At 43.3% G+C, this 17846-nt stretch overlaps 1 protein-coding gene across 1 annotated transcript in view; it reads left to right on the top strand.

Annotated features, from left to right (window-relative positions):
- The window catches only part of LOC126203593 (SH3 domain-containing protein Dlish), a 76907-nt gene that overhangs the window by 41320 nt on the left and 17741 nt on the right, over positions 1–17846 (top strand). Inside the window, exon 3 of the mRNA XM_049937954.1 lies at positions 3112–3418. Coding sequence (XP_049793911.1) covers positions 3112–3418 — 307 coding nt within the window. The remainder of the gene's footprint in view (positions 1–3111; positions 3419–17846) is intronic.

The raw sequence follows: 17846 nt of genomic DNA, 5'->3' as shown, positions 1-17846 counted from the left end.
GCACATTTGAATTTTGGGACTGTTGAGGTCTACTAGGCTACTAATCCCAACTTTTCTAACTTGAAATTGTGTACACATGCTTCAAGTATGTTTCAGTGATGACTCTGTATTCACTGTGATGGAAGAAAGCAGCCAGTATGTTCGTCACAGACCTGGAGAACGTTTAAAAGCTGAGCGTGTGTAGCAATGTGTGAGCTTCCGTTATGGTCTGGAGTGTGATGCCCGTGAAAGGTCCTGGCAGATTACACATTGTTGAGGCAAGAACACTATAAAGAAATCCTTGAAAAGGAACTTTCCCCTCAAATAAATGAGTGGTTTCCTAATAAAGATGCCATTTTTATGCATGATGGGACACCTTGCCACAAAGCCAAAAGTGTTCAAAAGTGCTTGGAAGAAAAGCAACTGAAAGTGTTGCCCTAGCCAGTGAGTAGCCCTGATACAAACCCAATTCAAAATTTATGGGATATTGTGAAACAGAGGATAAGGAAATTTACAATAACCGCCAAACAAGATCTAGAAATTAGATGAAATCTGGTATCATGACAATGATATTGAAATGTCATGTGAAAAGTTAATAAAAACTATGCCAAACACAATAAAAATATTGATTAAGAACAAAGGCATACATACAAAGTATTGAATGAACAAATATAATCTGTATGTGGATGTAAATGTATAAGAAATGTAAAGTTTTGGAAAAAGTCTTTAGTCTAATAATTTGACCACATCTGTAGTTTTTCTATGATTTTATTTTATAGCCATGTTTTTGGCAGTCAAGCATTAATCGACTTGCACAACAATGCAATTTTTGTTGGTTTGCTAAATAAATGTGGCTTTTATTAATCTTTTCCGCAGATACAGTCAATTTATAAGAAGCAAAGTGTTTTATCCCATACTATTGGCTAGTTTCAACTGTTCACTGAATTTCAAGTGCACATTTTCATCTTCTGGCACGTTTAGCATTATGCCATAACAAAGAGCCAAATATGAGGTAATATAGTAGTACCGGTACTCCAAGAAAATTTGCATCCCGAAAAGCCCACTGAAAAGCTTAACACCAGGTTGGAGCCTACTTCATTGTGAATCTGGACATATGAATGTGTCCTTTAAGCCGAATCATGCATTTTAGTACAATTTACGAAATTCCTATGATGTCCTATTTCTTTTATGATGTCACAGAAGATCTCTTAATGCCATGTGTGTACAAACATAAGGCTTTCCTCACATGCAGTAATATCCATTTTCTGGCACTCTGCCAGCTGTTGGAATGAACCCATGTGTAAGAGATTACAGGAAAATATTGTGAATGGTTCTTTGAAAAGCATTATTTTCAAAAGAAATTTCCTTTTATGCAAGATTAACTTCGTTACTATGAGATTGTGCAATGAATTTCTTAAATGACTGATTGTTTGACTCTCATTTAAAACTTAACACTTTGAGGACCAGCCACTTCAAATAATTTCAAGCCCAGATCAGACATTAATGTCATTGTTTAAAAATTAACCACCACATTTGTGTTATATCTCTTAAAGTATAACACATGCTAAAAAGACCAATAATATATGTGAAAGCTTAGCTTTTCTTGTAGCTTATTGTTATTCAAGGCCAATATTATGGATGAAAGCTTAGCTTCTCTTGTTGCTACACTATGTACATTAATTTAAACCATTAACTTTTCCTATTTGTGTGTTCACACTACTTAACTGTGATGTTGCTGTTGACAGTCAAAATTTCCTTATTCTAAATGCCGTCTGACTTCCCTTGCTGCATATCGACTGGTGAGTGTTCATCCGAGCCCCTCAAACTACCGTCTAGCCTAAAAAAGCCTCATGTACACCCTACAAGTACTCTGCTATCTGAGAAACTGCTTCCTTTGTGTAGTTCAGCTATCAAGGGAAGTTCTATAAATGATAATGCAAGTCTAGAAATCTGCAGCCAAGACCATCACAGTCGACAAAGCCACGGTTTGGAGCAAAGGGGAGAACCCCAACCAAAAGCAAACCCACAAGTAAGGTCAGCAGTCTTCACCACCCCTGCCTGCCAGCCATCCGTATGAACTGAGGATGGCCTCAGAATAGATGCAAGAGGTGTTGGTGCCGATGTGAGCCACAACTTGCAGATGACTGCACCCTGCATACTCGATTGCCGCAGGTGAGGCCACCTCCTCATCTTGAATGAGGCCCCCTGGCAGACATACCAAGTGCACATTCGCTTTCTTTCCAGCCCTGAACGCTATCTGCCTAAGGGGTTCCATAATGTGCATAATGTCGGAACTCCCGGTAACTAGTAACCCCCCCCCCCCCATGCTGACTGGGACACTGCTGAAGGAGTGGCTACCTGTCCTTACACAAGGGGAATGAGTTAGACCAGCCAGCCAGTGTCCACATTGGCCCTCCACCTTGAGCGACGCAAATACGTTACCACCCGCCACTCATCCTGCTGAGAGGGCAGATCAGCTGCGTCTGGGTGCACTATGAGGTGCCTTGGAAGCAGAGCCCATGGACAAAACCAGCAATACCTGAGATGTCCCACGCAACGCATCAGATGACTGAATGTAGCCAAAAGCGAGTTTAGCTGTTCGCGAACTGGGGCCAGCTCCTCCTGCATGCGCACACAGCATGCACACATTCTAACTGTCCTAGCAGTAAACTATGAAAGCAGACATAATCCTAGATATGTAACTTGCTACACTCCTGATGTGTCACCAGTGGACATTGATGCATTAATGAGCTGTGTAGCTGGCTGTTCTGTGAGCAAATACTGTGCTACAAACTGGATGAATTTACACTTACAAAAACACAAGATTAAGTCTCTTAAACAGGAAAACACAGCCAAAATTTTAATAAATATAGTACAAGGAGAACACAGAAGAAGATAAACACATACTTGCCATTCTGTAGACATGTATCAGGTTCTGTTGCATTCTGCGAGATAATAACAGCCCAATTGTTCAGTCACTCTTAGGAAACAAGATACACTCTCAGAGAGAATATACCCCAGGACGGTGTGCAATTTGTGGAAAAAGTCCTATAGTTTGGTGTACCTTAAGATTATGTTAATGAACTCCTTCCAGGAGCAATATTATGAGAATTTTGACTTTCATGATTTCAGGTGGTAAACATCCTGTATCGTGAAAATGACTGGGCGTATGTTATTGCTGCAGACAGCCGACAGGAGGGGTTTGTGCCTCACTCGTACTGCACACCATATAATTCTCACTTGGGTGAGCTTGCATTAAACAATGTGAAGAAAAAGCTTCCCCGTGAACAGCAGCAGCGGGCTGGAGGTGCTGGGACTGGTGGTGCAAATGCATCTTCAAATAGTGGTGGAGGTGGCACCACTGGGAGCGGAGGTGCAGTAGTAGATAATCCTGTAGTGGCGACCAGTGAAGGAGAAGCTGTACAGGAAAGTCGGACTGGTGAGCCATAATTTATATGAATTTTTAAATTATTTTTCCTCTTCAGATGAGGATTACATATTTTAATATGAGCCTTGCAGAAGAGATACAGAATGCAAAGATTTCCCCTGTACCATTTTTTAAATGAGACATTACACTGGTCCACAGTAGATTTCGTGCAGACACCAAAGTAGATGGTTTCGATGCATTGAACATGAATATTACAGTGAAAACTGTCTCTTATCTCAGGATTACAAGTAAGTTGGCACTTCTCCTATTTGCTACTGTAATAGGACATATACATTAATTGAACTTAACTAATTTATTTATGCCTTGTCTTTGCCTGGGTAGTATGTGGAACATCTCTCTATAGCGTCCAGCAGATATCATCTTACGTAACAGTAATCTACCGTCGTGTCTACCACAGTTCAGTGAGAGAAATGTCCTGGTGGAACGGCTTGCTGTGCTCATCACTGAGTGCACCGCAGTGAGTGCATCGAGGTGGGAGTAAAAGGACTACATCTCCAGGATCATGTTGCAGCCAGTGACCTCAAAAGCATGAATGAATTTGTCCACAAGGTTCTTTTAATTACTGGCTTTTCTGTGTTCCAAGAATGTCATGGTATGAAAACAATGCCACACATGCAGCTGATCTGATGTTAGAGTGGACTCAGTGTGTGTCCCCCAACAGCTAGCTATCTGTGAACCAATGAACGTCCCATTTGTGATATTCTCCATGCTGAGTTGTGGAAAGTTCTTACACAAATATTGAAATGCTGCTTCATTCCTGTCATGAAGAACTGCTGTAATGAGCTCCAACTTAATGTGCAATGGTGAGAGAACAATTTTGTTCAGATTAGGTTCATTGGCAATATTTCTTGACCGAGGTACTAGAGTAGTTCATATGTTTAGTGTTTTAATCTTGCACGACTGTGCCAATCAAACAGGTAGCAGCAATGCATAGTGTAACCCTCATGCCGATCCAACAGCATCACAGGCTTAAATCACACAACAGCTATTCATGCTTATTCTAATTAGCACAGTTTACAATGGATTTCAACATGGTATAACTTTTTTGCGTAATGCATAGTATGTGGCAGGGATGGATGCCCTTTCATTACTATTGTATAACAGTACTATCCTCCAGCTTGTTTTTAAGCCATTAATAAAGAGTCTCCACTTGTCTGGTGAATGTATAATATTCATGTCTTTTAACACACCATCATTGTCACTGCAGAATATCATGTCGTCTTCAGTACTGAAATTCATGCAGTGTAACTTTGTGTGGTTCTCCAAATGATGATGTCTGTGTAAATGTAGCATCTGTGTCACTGGCAGAAGAATGTCAGTTCAGTATCATAGGTATCACTGCTTGATGGTGGTACTTAAGGGGCAACAGGAGGTATCAATCTTTCGCCATGAACCACAGGGCAAATGGTAGATGGGATGTCAAGGTATTGAATATTCCTCTTCCTCTTGGTGTTGACTTTCTCCCCAAGGGAGATAACATACAGAAATACAAACCAGTGCATGATTTGTGAGGTCATGTTAAATAGCAGCCCCCCTCCCCTCCTCCTCCTACCCCCCTCTCCCCGGTGGGCTCACCATTCTTTGGTGAGTTTGTGCTTGGCTACCATAGGCCCCTAGCTTTGCAACATATCTTCCCTTAGTGCCACATGTCTGTCCTTCTGCCATTCTTTTTCCCCTTCCTTGGGGAATGTTTGGGATATTTTTGGCAATGTGTTCTGGGTTTTAGTAACCTGACATCGGAACAGTCCCTCATCTGATTTTTTCTTTCTTTCTTTCTTCATTCTCCATTACCTACCCTTCCTCTGCTTCACCATTTGAGATTCCTCTATGTTTCTTCTTTCTCCATATGTGCTTGTGAGGGACGACTCGTGCATTTGATGCATAACAGGTGACTGGGTAATGCTTAATTTCCAGTCCCAGGTTGACATGTAGGGTTCCCACATACCCCCTGGTACAAGCCAAGCCCAGGGAGGGATGCTTTCCTGAGCTGTTATCATTCCAAATTGCTAGACAGTCCTCCTGTCAGGAGTTTGGGAGGTGTGAACAATCACCCTCTGAAGGGGGGCTCCCAGTTGCAAGTAGTGCAGCATTGCAGATGCTGGCAGTCATGGGGGATTTTCTTGCAGTGAGCCAATCACGTCTCGGTCTAAGTCTGCTAAACATAAACAGAATGAGACTGAAGATTCAAAGAATCTCCCAGCTGTACCTCGGTTATCATGTACTGGAGGTGGTCAGTCCCTTGCTACAAAAAAATTCAAATGGCTCTGAGCACTATGAGACTTAACATCTGAGGTCATCAGTCCCCTAGAACTTAGAACTACTTAAACCTAACTAACCTAAGGACATCACACACATCCATGCCCGAGGCAGGATTCGAACCTGCGACTGTAGCGGTCGCGCGGTTCCAGACTGAAGCGCCTAGAACCGCTCGGCCACCGTGGCCGGCCCCTTGCTACAGTTAATCTGCTTATTACTGAGAAAGGTGTTGATGCAGTTGCAGGACCTGTGAAATCCTGCTCTTGTTTATGTAATTGAACTTTGCTTCTGTAGACCAGTTGTGATTTTCAGGCCTAACAACTCCTTACATGTTCGCTCCTCCACGGTTATCCTGTTTGTGTCGAGGCCTGTCGAACGTTGAATTCTTCGCGTCATGTAAGTTACACTCAGCTGCTTGATGGTCTGACCGAGGGAGGAACCCAAACTTACCCCTCTGGTCAGGGTGTCGCTGCAGTCCATCGGGTAATGAAAAAGGTTGGTACCTACATGCACTCTTTTTCTCACATTTGATTGAGTAGTGCATCCATCAAAGATCAAAGCAGGCTATGAATTCATCGTGGTCCGACTGTATGTTCCAAAATCGATGTGTTGCTACCAGTGTCAACATTACAACCACACTTGCTGTCTTGTCGAAATATGGCCAAATGTGGTACTTGTGGTTCAGAGGGCGCTTGCCAATCTCCTTCTCCGCACTGTTGCAATTGCAATGCCGACTATGCAGCCTCATCCCAAGAATGTCCTGTGTATCTTGATGAGCATGATGTCCAGGAGGTCCAGGTAAAGGAAAAAGTACCCTTCCCTTTCGCTCGTGAGTTGTTAGGTAGTCAAAAGCCCCACATTTTACCATCTGGCACTTGACAGTACCATTCTTGCGATGCCTCGCTCCATGATGGACATGGCTGCACAGACTTGTGACCTCAAATGCAGCACTGCAGTTGTAAAATTGCCCAGTATCATGATAACACCCAGTCTTTTTATCCTCCTCCTCCAGCTGTGGAACAAGCCACCAAATCTTTGCCCCCAGTGGTGAAATCATGTGCTTCATAACCGCCAGGCCGGAAAGGACAAAAGGAACATTCCCGTGAAGACTTCTTATGTCCCTCCAGCCAACAAACATCTGAGTCTTCATGTGCTGACCACAAAGGCTCTAAGAAATCAAACAATGACAAATGGTCTTCTCCTTTCCTGACTTGGAGAGCCCATTCAACAGTGGCACTATGTGATTCCTTCACCACCAATTTGATTGTGCTCACTGCCTACCATTTTTCTGCCCTGGAATGCACAGGCCAACCCCAAAGAGAATGCCAACACCTATTTAGATCTCATGGAACAGGATCCCCCAGCCTCTACACCTTGTAGCAGAGTGTCTTTGAAGGCTGGCACTTGGCAGCTGCAAAGGTGACAACCATTCATTTGTTCCCTCCTCTCCTATCCCTGTTATGACTCCTCCAACAAGGAGGAGCTCTTGGAGTTGCAGTCTCTGCTTGTTTTCTGCCTCCAAGGTACAAAATTGTGTCCTTGCAAATACTTTGACCTCTTGCATTTCCTTTTGGTTTGCATTGACCTTCCCCCTTGAGGATGGCATTCTAGCTGATGGACGGGGGGGGGGGGGGGGGGGGGGGCTTCCACTCATCCGAGATGAAGTTCATAGCTAAAACCATCTCAGAGAACACCAGCTGTAAGCTGCTGCAGTCCATATTATCCTTCTTTATGTCACATTTCTTTGCAATGTCTACATCCCTCTGTCCTTCAGTACAACCAGGGCAGTCTTTGTCCAGCTTATTAGTCAACTCTCTCATATCTTTTTGCTGCTCTGTGACTTTAATGCAACCATCCCCTTTGGGGCTATTCCAGAATCTAAGAAGTGCCCTCTTGGCTGACCTTCTCAATCAACTCAACCTCAGTTGTCTTAATATTGGAACACCCACATTCGTTTCAGACTCCATGAATACCTGTTCCCAATTGGACCTTTCCTTTTGCACTGCCCAGCTTCCCGTCGTCTCAAGTAGTCAATTCTTTCTGACATGTTCTCGAGTGTCTGTTTACAGTGTGTGCTATTCGTTTGCTGACTTCTACTCCACCTACATGTAAACAAAGTTTGCAGATTTCTAAGACCAACTGGAGGCTTTACTCCTCCCTGGCAACCTTTGACAAACAACATTTTCCCAGCTGGGATGACTGGGTACAGTACCTTGCAAACATTATACTTACTGCTGCAGAACATTCCATACCTTGCATTTCATCTGTACCACGCCATGTCCTGGTCCATGGTGGAGTGAGGCGTGCCACAAAGCTATTAGAGTGCATAGGCAGGCTCTGCTCATTTTTAACCATAATGCCATCGGATTCTTTGGGATAGCAAAAAGCTAGCAAGATTTCATTTACTAGTTTTTTTAACTGTTTCACTCCCTCTTCCATCAGAGGGCAACCTCTGTCAGCTCTCTGGGACCAAGGTCTGTTCCCCAATTTCCGGGTTGACTGGAACAGATGATTTCATTGTGGACTCTCTTGCTGTCTTGTAACACCTGAGGCCACTATTCTGCAGAGATATCCAGTTGCACTCACTGTCATCCCACCTTCATCCCTAGGAAACAAGTGGAGGGTTCTCAGGCGATACTCTTCTCCTCTCAGAATCATGAGTGCTGCAATGCTGCCTTTACTATGAGAGAGCTAGACCATGCTCTCAGTTCATCCTGATCATCTGTCCCAGGGCCAGATGATGTTCACACTCACATGTTGCAGCACCTTTCTCTTGCTGCAGGACTTTCTCCTTCATACGTTTAATTTCATTTGGACAGATGGCACATTTACCAGATGCTGGTGTGAAGCCAGTGTCATACCCATACCTAAGTGCAGTGTAGGACCAATACCTTCCTTCTAACTACTGCCCCATTTCTCTCACCACTCACCAGCTGTCTTTGCAAGGTGATGGAATGTATGATTCATGGCTGGTTTGCTATAGTGGCTCGAATCTCGTATTCTACTAATTGCTGCAAAATGTGGATATTGAGAACACCGTTCTGTAGTTGACCATCTCATCACTTTGTCAACCCATGTCATGAACGGTTTTCTGCAGAAATAACACTGTTGCCATGTTTCTTGATTTAGAGAAAGCCTACAGTGCCTGGTGGAGGCACTAAAGGTATGTGTGGGTTCTTCCTTGTTGGACACCTTTATCCAGGAAAATGGTGTGCCTCAGGGTTCTGTCCTGAGTGTCATCCTATTTGCTACCACTATTAATCCTATAATGGCCTGTCTCCCACCGGGCACCTCTGGCTTCCTTTTTATCAACAACTTTGTGATCTGTTGCAGATCTCCACGGACTTGTCTCCTTGAGTGGCATCATCAGTGATGTGTCATTCTTTATTCATGGAACATCAACAATGCCTTTCACTTTTCCATTGAGAAAACCATTTGTATGAATTTTTGTTGGCACAGTGGGTTTCTTCCACCATCTTTACATCTTCGAGCTTTTTGCTCTTCTGTTCACTGAAACTACAAAATTCCTGGAGCTCATGCTTGATATAAAACTTTATTGGTTCTCTTAAATGTCATACCTGCCCAAGTGCTGTACCCGGTCTCTCAGTATCCTACGTGTCCTGCACAGTACTTTCTGGGGAGTAGATTGGATCATTGTCATTTTTTTGTACTGCTCAGTTGTCCATTTGGCAATGGGTGTTTCATTTACCGTCTGTCCATCTTACGCCATCTTAGTAAAATTCACCATTGTGAAATCCATTTGGCCTCTAGCGCCTGTTACAGTAGCCCAGTTGAGAGCCTCTATGCAGAAGCTGCCAAACTTCTGCTGCCCTACTGGCATGATGATCTCCTCAGAAGATACACATGCTGTTTGTCTGCCACACCTGGCCATCCATCCTATGCCTCTTTTTTCGAAAACTCCATCGACTGCCAATATATGGTGGGTCCTTCTTCTCTGTTACTTCCTGGAGTTCGCTTTTGGCTCATTCTACGGCAGCTTATCTTCGAGCTGCCTGCTACATTCCTGATGGGTATGAATCCTTCATCACCTGGGCATTATGTGGTGACCCATTTTCATCTTGGACTTCATTAGCTTCCTGAGGAAACTACTCCAGATTCAATCTATTGCAGTGTTTCTCGACCTTCGCACGCAAATTACCACTAGCACCTTCATTTACATTGATGGCTCTAAGACAGGCTGTGGTGTCAGGTGTGCCTTTGTAATTGGCACCGACCATTGTCAGTATCGGGTTCCAAAACACTGCTCAATATTTACAGCAGAGCTCTTTGCTCTCTATCAGACCACCCAGTACTTCTGGTGACACAGGGTTTTTAAATGTGTCTTATGCTCAGATTCTCTCAGTGCCCTTCAGAGCTTGTGTGTGCTGTACACAGTTCATCCTTTAGTGCAATGCATCTGAAAAAGCTTTCACTTGCTTGCTGTTGAGGGACCAGCTGTGTTGTTCATGTGGGTTCCTGGTCACGTTGGTCTGACGGGAAATGAGACTGCTGATGCTGCTGTCAATGCTGCAGTCCTCATACCCCAGTCTGCTAGCCCTTCTATACCTTCAGATGATCTCAATGCTGCTATCTGTCGGCAGGTGGTGTCACTTTGGCATCACCACTGGTCTTCCCTTCATGGGAACAAGCTCCAGGGAATTAAACCTCTCCCAGAGGCTTGTCCAACCTCTTCTCAGCCCACTTGCTACGAGATCATTTTAACAGGTTGAGTATTGGTCATTATTGTATTAGCTATTGCAATTTAAGTGATGATCCCCCACCACTTTGCGTTCGTTGTCGTCAACCTTTGATGATTTGCCATTTCCTCACCGAATGCCCTTTTTTTAACCACTTAGATTTTAATGTATATTTTCCGTCCAAGTTATTGGCCATGAACACCTTATGCACAGGCTGTCAACCATGTTTTACTTTCTATCCGTCGAAGCAGTATGATGGACATTTTAGGATATCCACTGTCTCTACAGCGTATTTTGTGGCCCTTTCTCCTAGAGGAAGCCCTCAATCTTAGCTCTCTTTCCTTCCATCGATTGGGCATACCATACAGTTGTTTTAAGTTCTTTTACTTCTTGATGATCTAATGTCGTTACATGGGGACTGATGACCTCAGTTGTTTTTGTGCCCTAACACACCAATTTCATATTGAAAAGTAGTGTTGCCAAAGCATCCATGCCAATCACTTTCGGCAGAGGAACTGTTCTCACAAAGCCTTTGCATGTAGCTCTCATAATATTCCACAAGTGTGACTGTGAATACCTTATCTACTTTCAACCCAGAGTTAAGTGACAGTTGTAATCTTGATATTTGTGCATCTAGTTTTATAAAGTGTGGCTTCTTTCATTTCTGTAAAAAATAAAAGGTGAAAATCTGTGGACCTGTGTTATTTGAACACTAATTTGTGTTAGTCACAGTTGGCATAATTTCCTCTAACTCCATATTTATTTATTTTTTGCAGCCGCAGTGTAACTTTGAGAATAACCAACTTCTGTTAATGACAAATATTTATTTACACATATAATTTTTTGTGACCTGGCAGTCTTGTCATTGTACTTCTTGTTGTCTTACTTAAAATTTAGTTTTTTATTTTGTACATAGTGCAAATGGTAGATAGTGTAGAAGTTGGTTTGCAGTATGTACAGTGGCCAAGTCGACAAATGTAGATATGAATTCATATTACAGTACCAGCTGCCTAATTGGCCAAATGCTGCATAAATTGATATATCTTACATACAGAAACACTGGGTGGTTATAATTGAAATGTAGCTAGTCATGGAGGTCTGTTGTAGACTGTAATTATCGTATGGCAGCAAAATTTGGTAAATATGGTATTGTGTTAATGTGGAATGGTTTACACTGGAAAAAATGTTGGTTCCAGTTGTGGCCACCAGGTGCGAATCTGGTGCTTACACTGTTTGTATGTTGGTATGACATGTACACTGGCATCTGACAAGCCATAACGTGAGTGAACAGTGTGACTATCGAGCAGAGAGATCATGCGGTGTTAATGAAACTGTTTTTTGTGAATGGCAGCAATTACAGTGCTGCATTGACAAAGTATTGCCAACTGAAACGTCTTAGGAGAGATCCAATGTCTTTAAATGGTTCAAAAAAGATGACGACGAAATTTGAAAAGATGGGTGAACTTGGTGCAGCACCTGAAAGGGAAGGTGTCCTATCCCGGTGGAAGTTAGTGACCATGCAGCATATGCCCTCGGTAGTGATTCTGTTGTTACAGTGTCACGAGACTTGTCCATCCCTTGGTCAACAGTACAGAAAGTTTTGTGGTCTGTTATGCACTGGTACCCATACAAGATCCAGATGATGAAACAACATTCTTGCTCTTTGGTTTCTGGCATGGATTGAAGATGAGAACATGTGGCCACGCAATATTCTATGGAGTGACAAGGCACAATTTTGCTGCAGGGTGCAGTGAGTACACAGAACTGCCAAATTTGGAGTACGGTTAAACCATGTGTAGTGCACAAAGAGCCATTGCACTCGCCGTTCGTGACTGTGTGGTGTGGATTCACGAACACTTTTATTCTCGGTCTTTTTTTCGTTGAAGAGAGTACACCCGGAGGACTTGTCAGGTGCACCGTGATATTTGAATGTTATTGAGACTTGCTTGTACATTATATGATTCCTGCTTTGGACAAGCACAACTGTGTGGAAATAACTGTTTTCATGCAAGGTAGGGCAACACTTAGTCGCTTACCCAGTGAAAGACCTGCATAATGCAACCTTCAACAAATGTGTTATCTCCAGAGGTTTTCCAGATGTGTGCCCTGTAAGATCACCTAATCTGAATCCATGTGAGCTTTAGCTCTGTGCCAGTTTACCATGTATGTGTACCATCTGTACCTGATCTGAAGGCCAGTCTACAGGAACACATTGCGCAGATTCTGCTGGAAGTGTTGATAATTTCATTTTTGTGGCATCTTATCAGTGTCTCCAGTGCTCATATTGAACGAGTCATGTAAGTGGCACTTAATGATACATGAGTAATCAACATTATGCCTTTATCACTTGATTGAACTCCTCTGCCCACATCATGTTCCTAATCTATTACATATGGAAACATTTTCATATGTCTTTCTCGCATTCACAGTGCCCGATTTCCATCTGGTGGCCAAAACTGGAACTAATTTGTTCCAGTGTGAATCAGTTCTGCGTTAATGCATTAGAATATGTGCGAAGTTTCGCTGCTATGCGATAATTACAGCCCGCACTGGACATCTATAGTAGCTGCACTTCAGTTATAACCACCCGGTTGTGGAGGTAGTGATGATGCTGTGGATAGGTTTTCTTGAAACTGTTTTTTAAATAAGCACATAGTGATAACTGTAAGACATAAGTGATGAGTCCAGCATTTTATGGCAACAAATACCAGGAAGGCAGGCTCAGACTGCTGATTGTGGTGCTGCCAGTGTTTTGGATGTGGGCAAGTGATATGTTGGTTTTAGTTAAGGGTCATTCCACGTCAAGTTGCGCAGGTCATGTCATCCATCATCTCGGATTTTCAGGAAACTTTGTGCATTTGCTTATACTTGTAACATAAGAACTTGTGCAAAATTTTTTTGCTCTCAGATTAATTTTTTTTTTATATCTAATTTTAAATGTAGTGATATTCTGATAACTGGGCTCTGCAAGAATGTCGGTGCAAAATCGCACTTATCTATACAAATGTCCATAACTAAGGTGTTTATGAAGCTTCTAATTCAGAATTTTTTTTCATAAGTTAAGAGAAGCAGACACTTAAGACATATAATTATTTAAGCAGTAAAGCTACAACTAACAATACAAAAAAACTAATATGAGTCACTTTGCAATTTTTGGAAAAAGTGCAGACACATTGAAAAATGCTTACATCAATTTCTCCAACCTGGTTGGAACTTATAGTTGGTCTTAAATAATTCCCAAGACAGTACACACTGTAATAAAATAAAATTATTATTTGCTTTCCTATGAATGGACACACAAATAAATTTGAAATCACAATATTTTGTATTGTGATAAAAAAAAACCTAATTAAGATCATCCATACCTGACACCAACTGCTTCATATTTTCCCAAAACGTCTTCTACTTGTTACTTTCTGCATATCAGTAGTCAGTGCAGAATTTCTCCACATACTTTACAAACGTAAACGCCACAACTGAAGTTTGTCATTTGGATTGCATTACTTCAGACAAAAATAACAAATAGTAATAATAATAATAATAATGATAATAACAAAAAATAATTAATAACTATTCTTGACTTATGGGAATATAGGAAATTAATTTAAACTGTCGAGGTTCAAACAATGATTTTTAAATATGTAAAACATTTTAAACAAAGATTCTGTAATTTACCAAACGAAAGCATTGGTACGTTGATATAAACAATAACAAACACAAACACACACACACACACACACACACACACACACACACACACACACACACACACACATTTCAAGCTTTCGCAACCCACGGTTGCTTCATCAGGAAAGAGGGAAGGAGAGGGAAAGACGGAAGGATATGGGTTTTAAGGGAGAGGGTAAGAAGTCATTCCAATCCCAGGAGCGGAAAGAGTTACCTTAGGGGGAAAAAAGGACAGGTATACACTAGCGCGCGCGCACACACACACACACACACATATATATATATATATATATATATATATATATATATATATATATATATAACAGAGGGAAACATTCCACGTGGAAAAAATATATCTAAAAAGAAAGATGATGAGACTTACCAAACAAAAGCGCTGGCAGGTCGATAGACACACAAACAACCACAAATATACACACAAAATTCAAGCTTTCGCAACAAACTGTTGCCTCATCAGGAAAGAGGGAAGGAGAGGGAAAGACGAAAGGATGTGGGTTTTAAGGGAGAGGGTAAGGAGTCATTCCAATCCCGGGAGCGGAAAGACTTACCTTAGGGGGAAAAAAGGACAGGTATACACTCGCACACACACACATATCCATCCACACATACAGGCACAAGCAGACATATTTAAAGACAAAGAGTTTGGGCAGAGATGTCAGTCGAGGTGGAAGAGTAGAGGCAAAGAAGTTGTTGAGAGACAGGTGAGGTATGAGTGGCGGCAACTAGAAATTAGCGGAGATTGAGGCCTGGCGGATAACGAGAAGAGAGGATATACTGAAGGGCAAGTTCCCATCTCCGGAGTTCGGATAGGTTGGTGTTGGTGGGAAGTATCCAGATAACCCGGACGGTGTAACACTGTGCCAAGATGTGCTGGCTGTGCACCAAGGCATGTTTAGCCACAGGGTGATCCTCATTACCAACAAACACTGTCTGCCTGTGTCCATTCATGCGAATGGACAGTTTGTTGCTGGTCATTCCCACATAGAATGCATCACAGTGTAGGCAGGTCAGTTGGTAAATCACGTGGGTGCTTTCACACGTGGCTCTGCCTTTGATCGTGTACACCTTCCGGGTTACAGGACTGGAGTAGGTGGTGGTGGGAGGGTGCATGGGACAGGTTTTGCACCGGGGGCGGTTACAAGGATAGGAGCCAGAGGGTAGGGAAGGTGGTTTGGGGATTTCATAGGGATGAACTAACAGGTTACGAAGGTTAGGTGGACGGCGGAAAGACACTCTTGGCGGAGTGGGGAGGATTTCATGAAGGATGGATCTCATTTCAGGGCAGGATTTGAGGAAGTCGTATCCCTGCTGGAGAGCCACATTCAGAGTCTGGTCCAGTCCCGGAAAGTATCCTGTCACAAGTGGGGCACTTTTGTGGTTCTTCTGTGGGGGATTCTGGGTTTGAGGGGATGAGGAAGTGGCTCTGGTTATTTGCTTCTGTACCAGGCCGGGAGGGTAGTTGCGGGATGCGAAAGCTGTTGTCAGGTTGTTGGTGTAATGTTTCAGGGATTCCGGACTGGAGCAGACTCGTTTGCCACGAAGACCTAGGCTGTAGGGAAGGGACCGTTTGATGTGGAATGGGTGGCAGCTGTCATAATGGAGGTACTGTTGCTTGTTGGTGGGTTTGATGTGGACGGACGTGTGAAGTTGGCCATTGGACAGGTGGAGGTCAACGTCAAGGAAAGTGGCATGGGATTTGGAGTAGGACCAGGTGAATCTGATGGAACCAAAGGAGTTGAGGTTGGAGAGGAAATTCTGGAGTTCTTCTTCACTGTGAGTCCAGATCATGAAGATGTCATCAATAAATCTGTACCAAACTTTGGGTTGGCAGACCTGGGTAACCAAGAAGGCTTCCTCTAAGCGACCCATGAATAGGTTGGCGTACGAGGGGGCCATCCTGGTACCCATGGCTGTTCCCTTTAATTGTTGGTATGTCTGGCCTTCAAAAGTGAAGAAGTTGTGGGTCAGGATGAAGCTGGCTAAGGTAATGAGGAAAGATGTTTTAGGTAGGGTGGCAGGTGATCGGCGTGAAAGGAAATGCTCCATCGCAGCGAGGCCCTGGACGTGCGGAATATTTGTGTATAAGGAAGTGGCATCAATGGTTACAAGGATGGTTTCCGGGGGTAACAGATTGGGTAAGGATTCCAGGCGTTCAAGGAAGTGGTTGGTGTCTTTGATGAAGGATGGGAGACTGCATGTAATGGGTTGAAGGTGTTGATCTACGTAGGCAGAGATACGTTCTGTGGGGGCTTGGTAACCAGCTACAATGGGGCGGCCGGGATGATTGGGTTTGTGGATTTTAGGAAGAAGGTAGAAGGTTGGGGTGCGGGGTGTCGGTGGGGTCAGGAGGTTGATGGAGTCAGGTGAAAGGTTTTGCAGGGGGCCTAAGGTTCTGAGGATTCCTTGAAGCTCCGCCTGGACATCGGGAATGGGGTTACCTTGGCAAACTTTGTATGTGGTGTTGTCTGAAAGCTGACGCAGTCCCTCAGCCACATACTCCCGACGATCAAGTACCACGGTCGTGGAACCCTTGTCCGCCGGAAGAATGACGATGGATCGGTCAGCCTTCAGATCACGGATAGCCTGGGCTTCAGCAGTGGTGATGTTGGGTGTAGGATTAAGGTTTTTTAAGAAGGATTGAGATGCAAGGCTGGAAGTCAGAAATTCCTGGAAGGTTTGGAGAGGGTGATTTTGAGGAAGAGGAGGTGGGTCCCGCTGTGACGGAGGACGGAACTGTTCCAGGCAGGGTTCAATTTGGATGGTGTCTTGGGGAGTTGGATCATTAGGAGTAGGATTAGGATCATTTTTCTTCGTGGCAAAGTGATATCTCCAGCAGAGAGTACGGGTGTAGGACAGTAAATCTTTGACGAGGGCTGTTTGGTTGAATCTGGGAGTGGGGCTGAAGGTGAGGCCTTTGGATAGGACAGAGGTTTCGGATTGGGAGAGAGGTTTGGAGGAAAGGTTAACTACTGAATTAGGGTGTTGTGGTTCCAGATTGTGTTGAAAGGAATTTTGAGGTTTTGGAGGGAGTGGAGCTGGAAGTGGGAGATTGAGTAGATGGGAGAGACTGGGTTTGTGTGCAATGAGAGGTGGTTGAGGTTTGCTGGAATGGTTGTGAAGGGTGAGTGAGTTGCCTTTCCGGAGGTGGGAAACCAGGAGATTGGATAGTTTTTTGAGGTGGAGGGTGGCATGCTGTTCTAATTTACGGTTGGCCTGTAGGAGGATGCTCTGAACAGCCGGTGTGGATAAGGGAGAGGAAAGATTAAGGACTTTTATTAAGGATAGGAGTTGACGGGTGTGTTCATTGGCTGAGTTGATGTGTAGGTGAAGGATTAGGTGGGTGAGGGCAATGGATTGTTCAGTTTGGAACTGGTATAGGGACTGATGGAAAATGTCTGCTTGTGTCTGTGTATATGCGGATGGATATGTGTGTGTGTGCGAGTGTATACCCGTCCTTTTTTCCCCCTAAGGTAAGTCTTTCCGCTCCCGGGATTGGAATGACTCCTTACCCTCTCCCTTAAAACCCACTTCCTTTCATCTTTCCCTCTCCTTCCCTCTTTCCTGACGAAGCAACCGTTTGTTGCGAAAGCTAGAATTTTGTGTGTATGTTTGTGTTTGTTTGTGTGTCTATCGACCTGCCAGCGCTTTTGTTTGGTAAGTCTCATCACTTTCTTTCTTTTTAGATATATTTTTTCCACGTGGAATGTTTCCCTCTGTTATATATATATATATATATATATATATATATATATATATATATA

This window comes from Schistocerca nitens, chromosome 9 (genome assembly GCF_023898315.1).
Source record: "Schistocerca nitens isolate TAMUIC-IGC-003100 chromosome 9, iqSchNite1.1, whole genome shotgun sequence".
Classification (NCBI taxonomy): domain Eukaryota; kingdom Metazoa; phylum Arthropoda; class Insecta; order Orthoptera; family Acrididae; genus Schistocerca; species Schistocerca nitens.
Note: the sequence above shows the minus strand (reverse complement) of the source record. Positions and strands in the feature narration are given on the sequence as shown.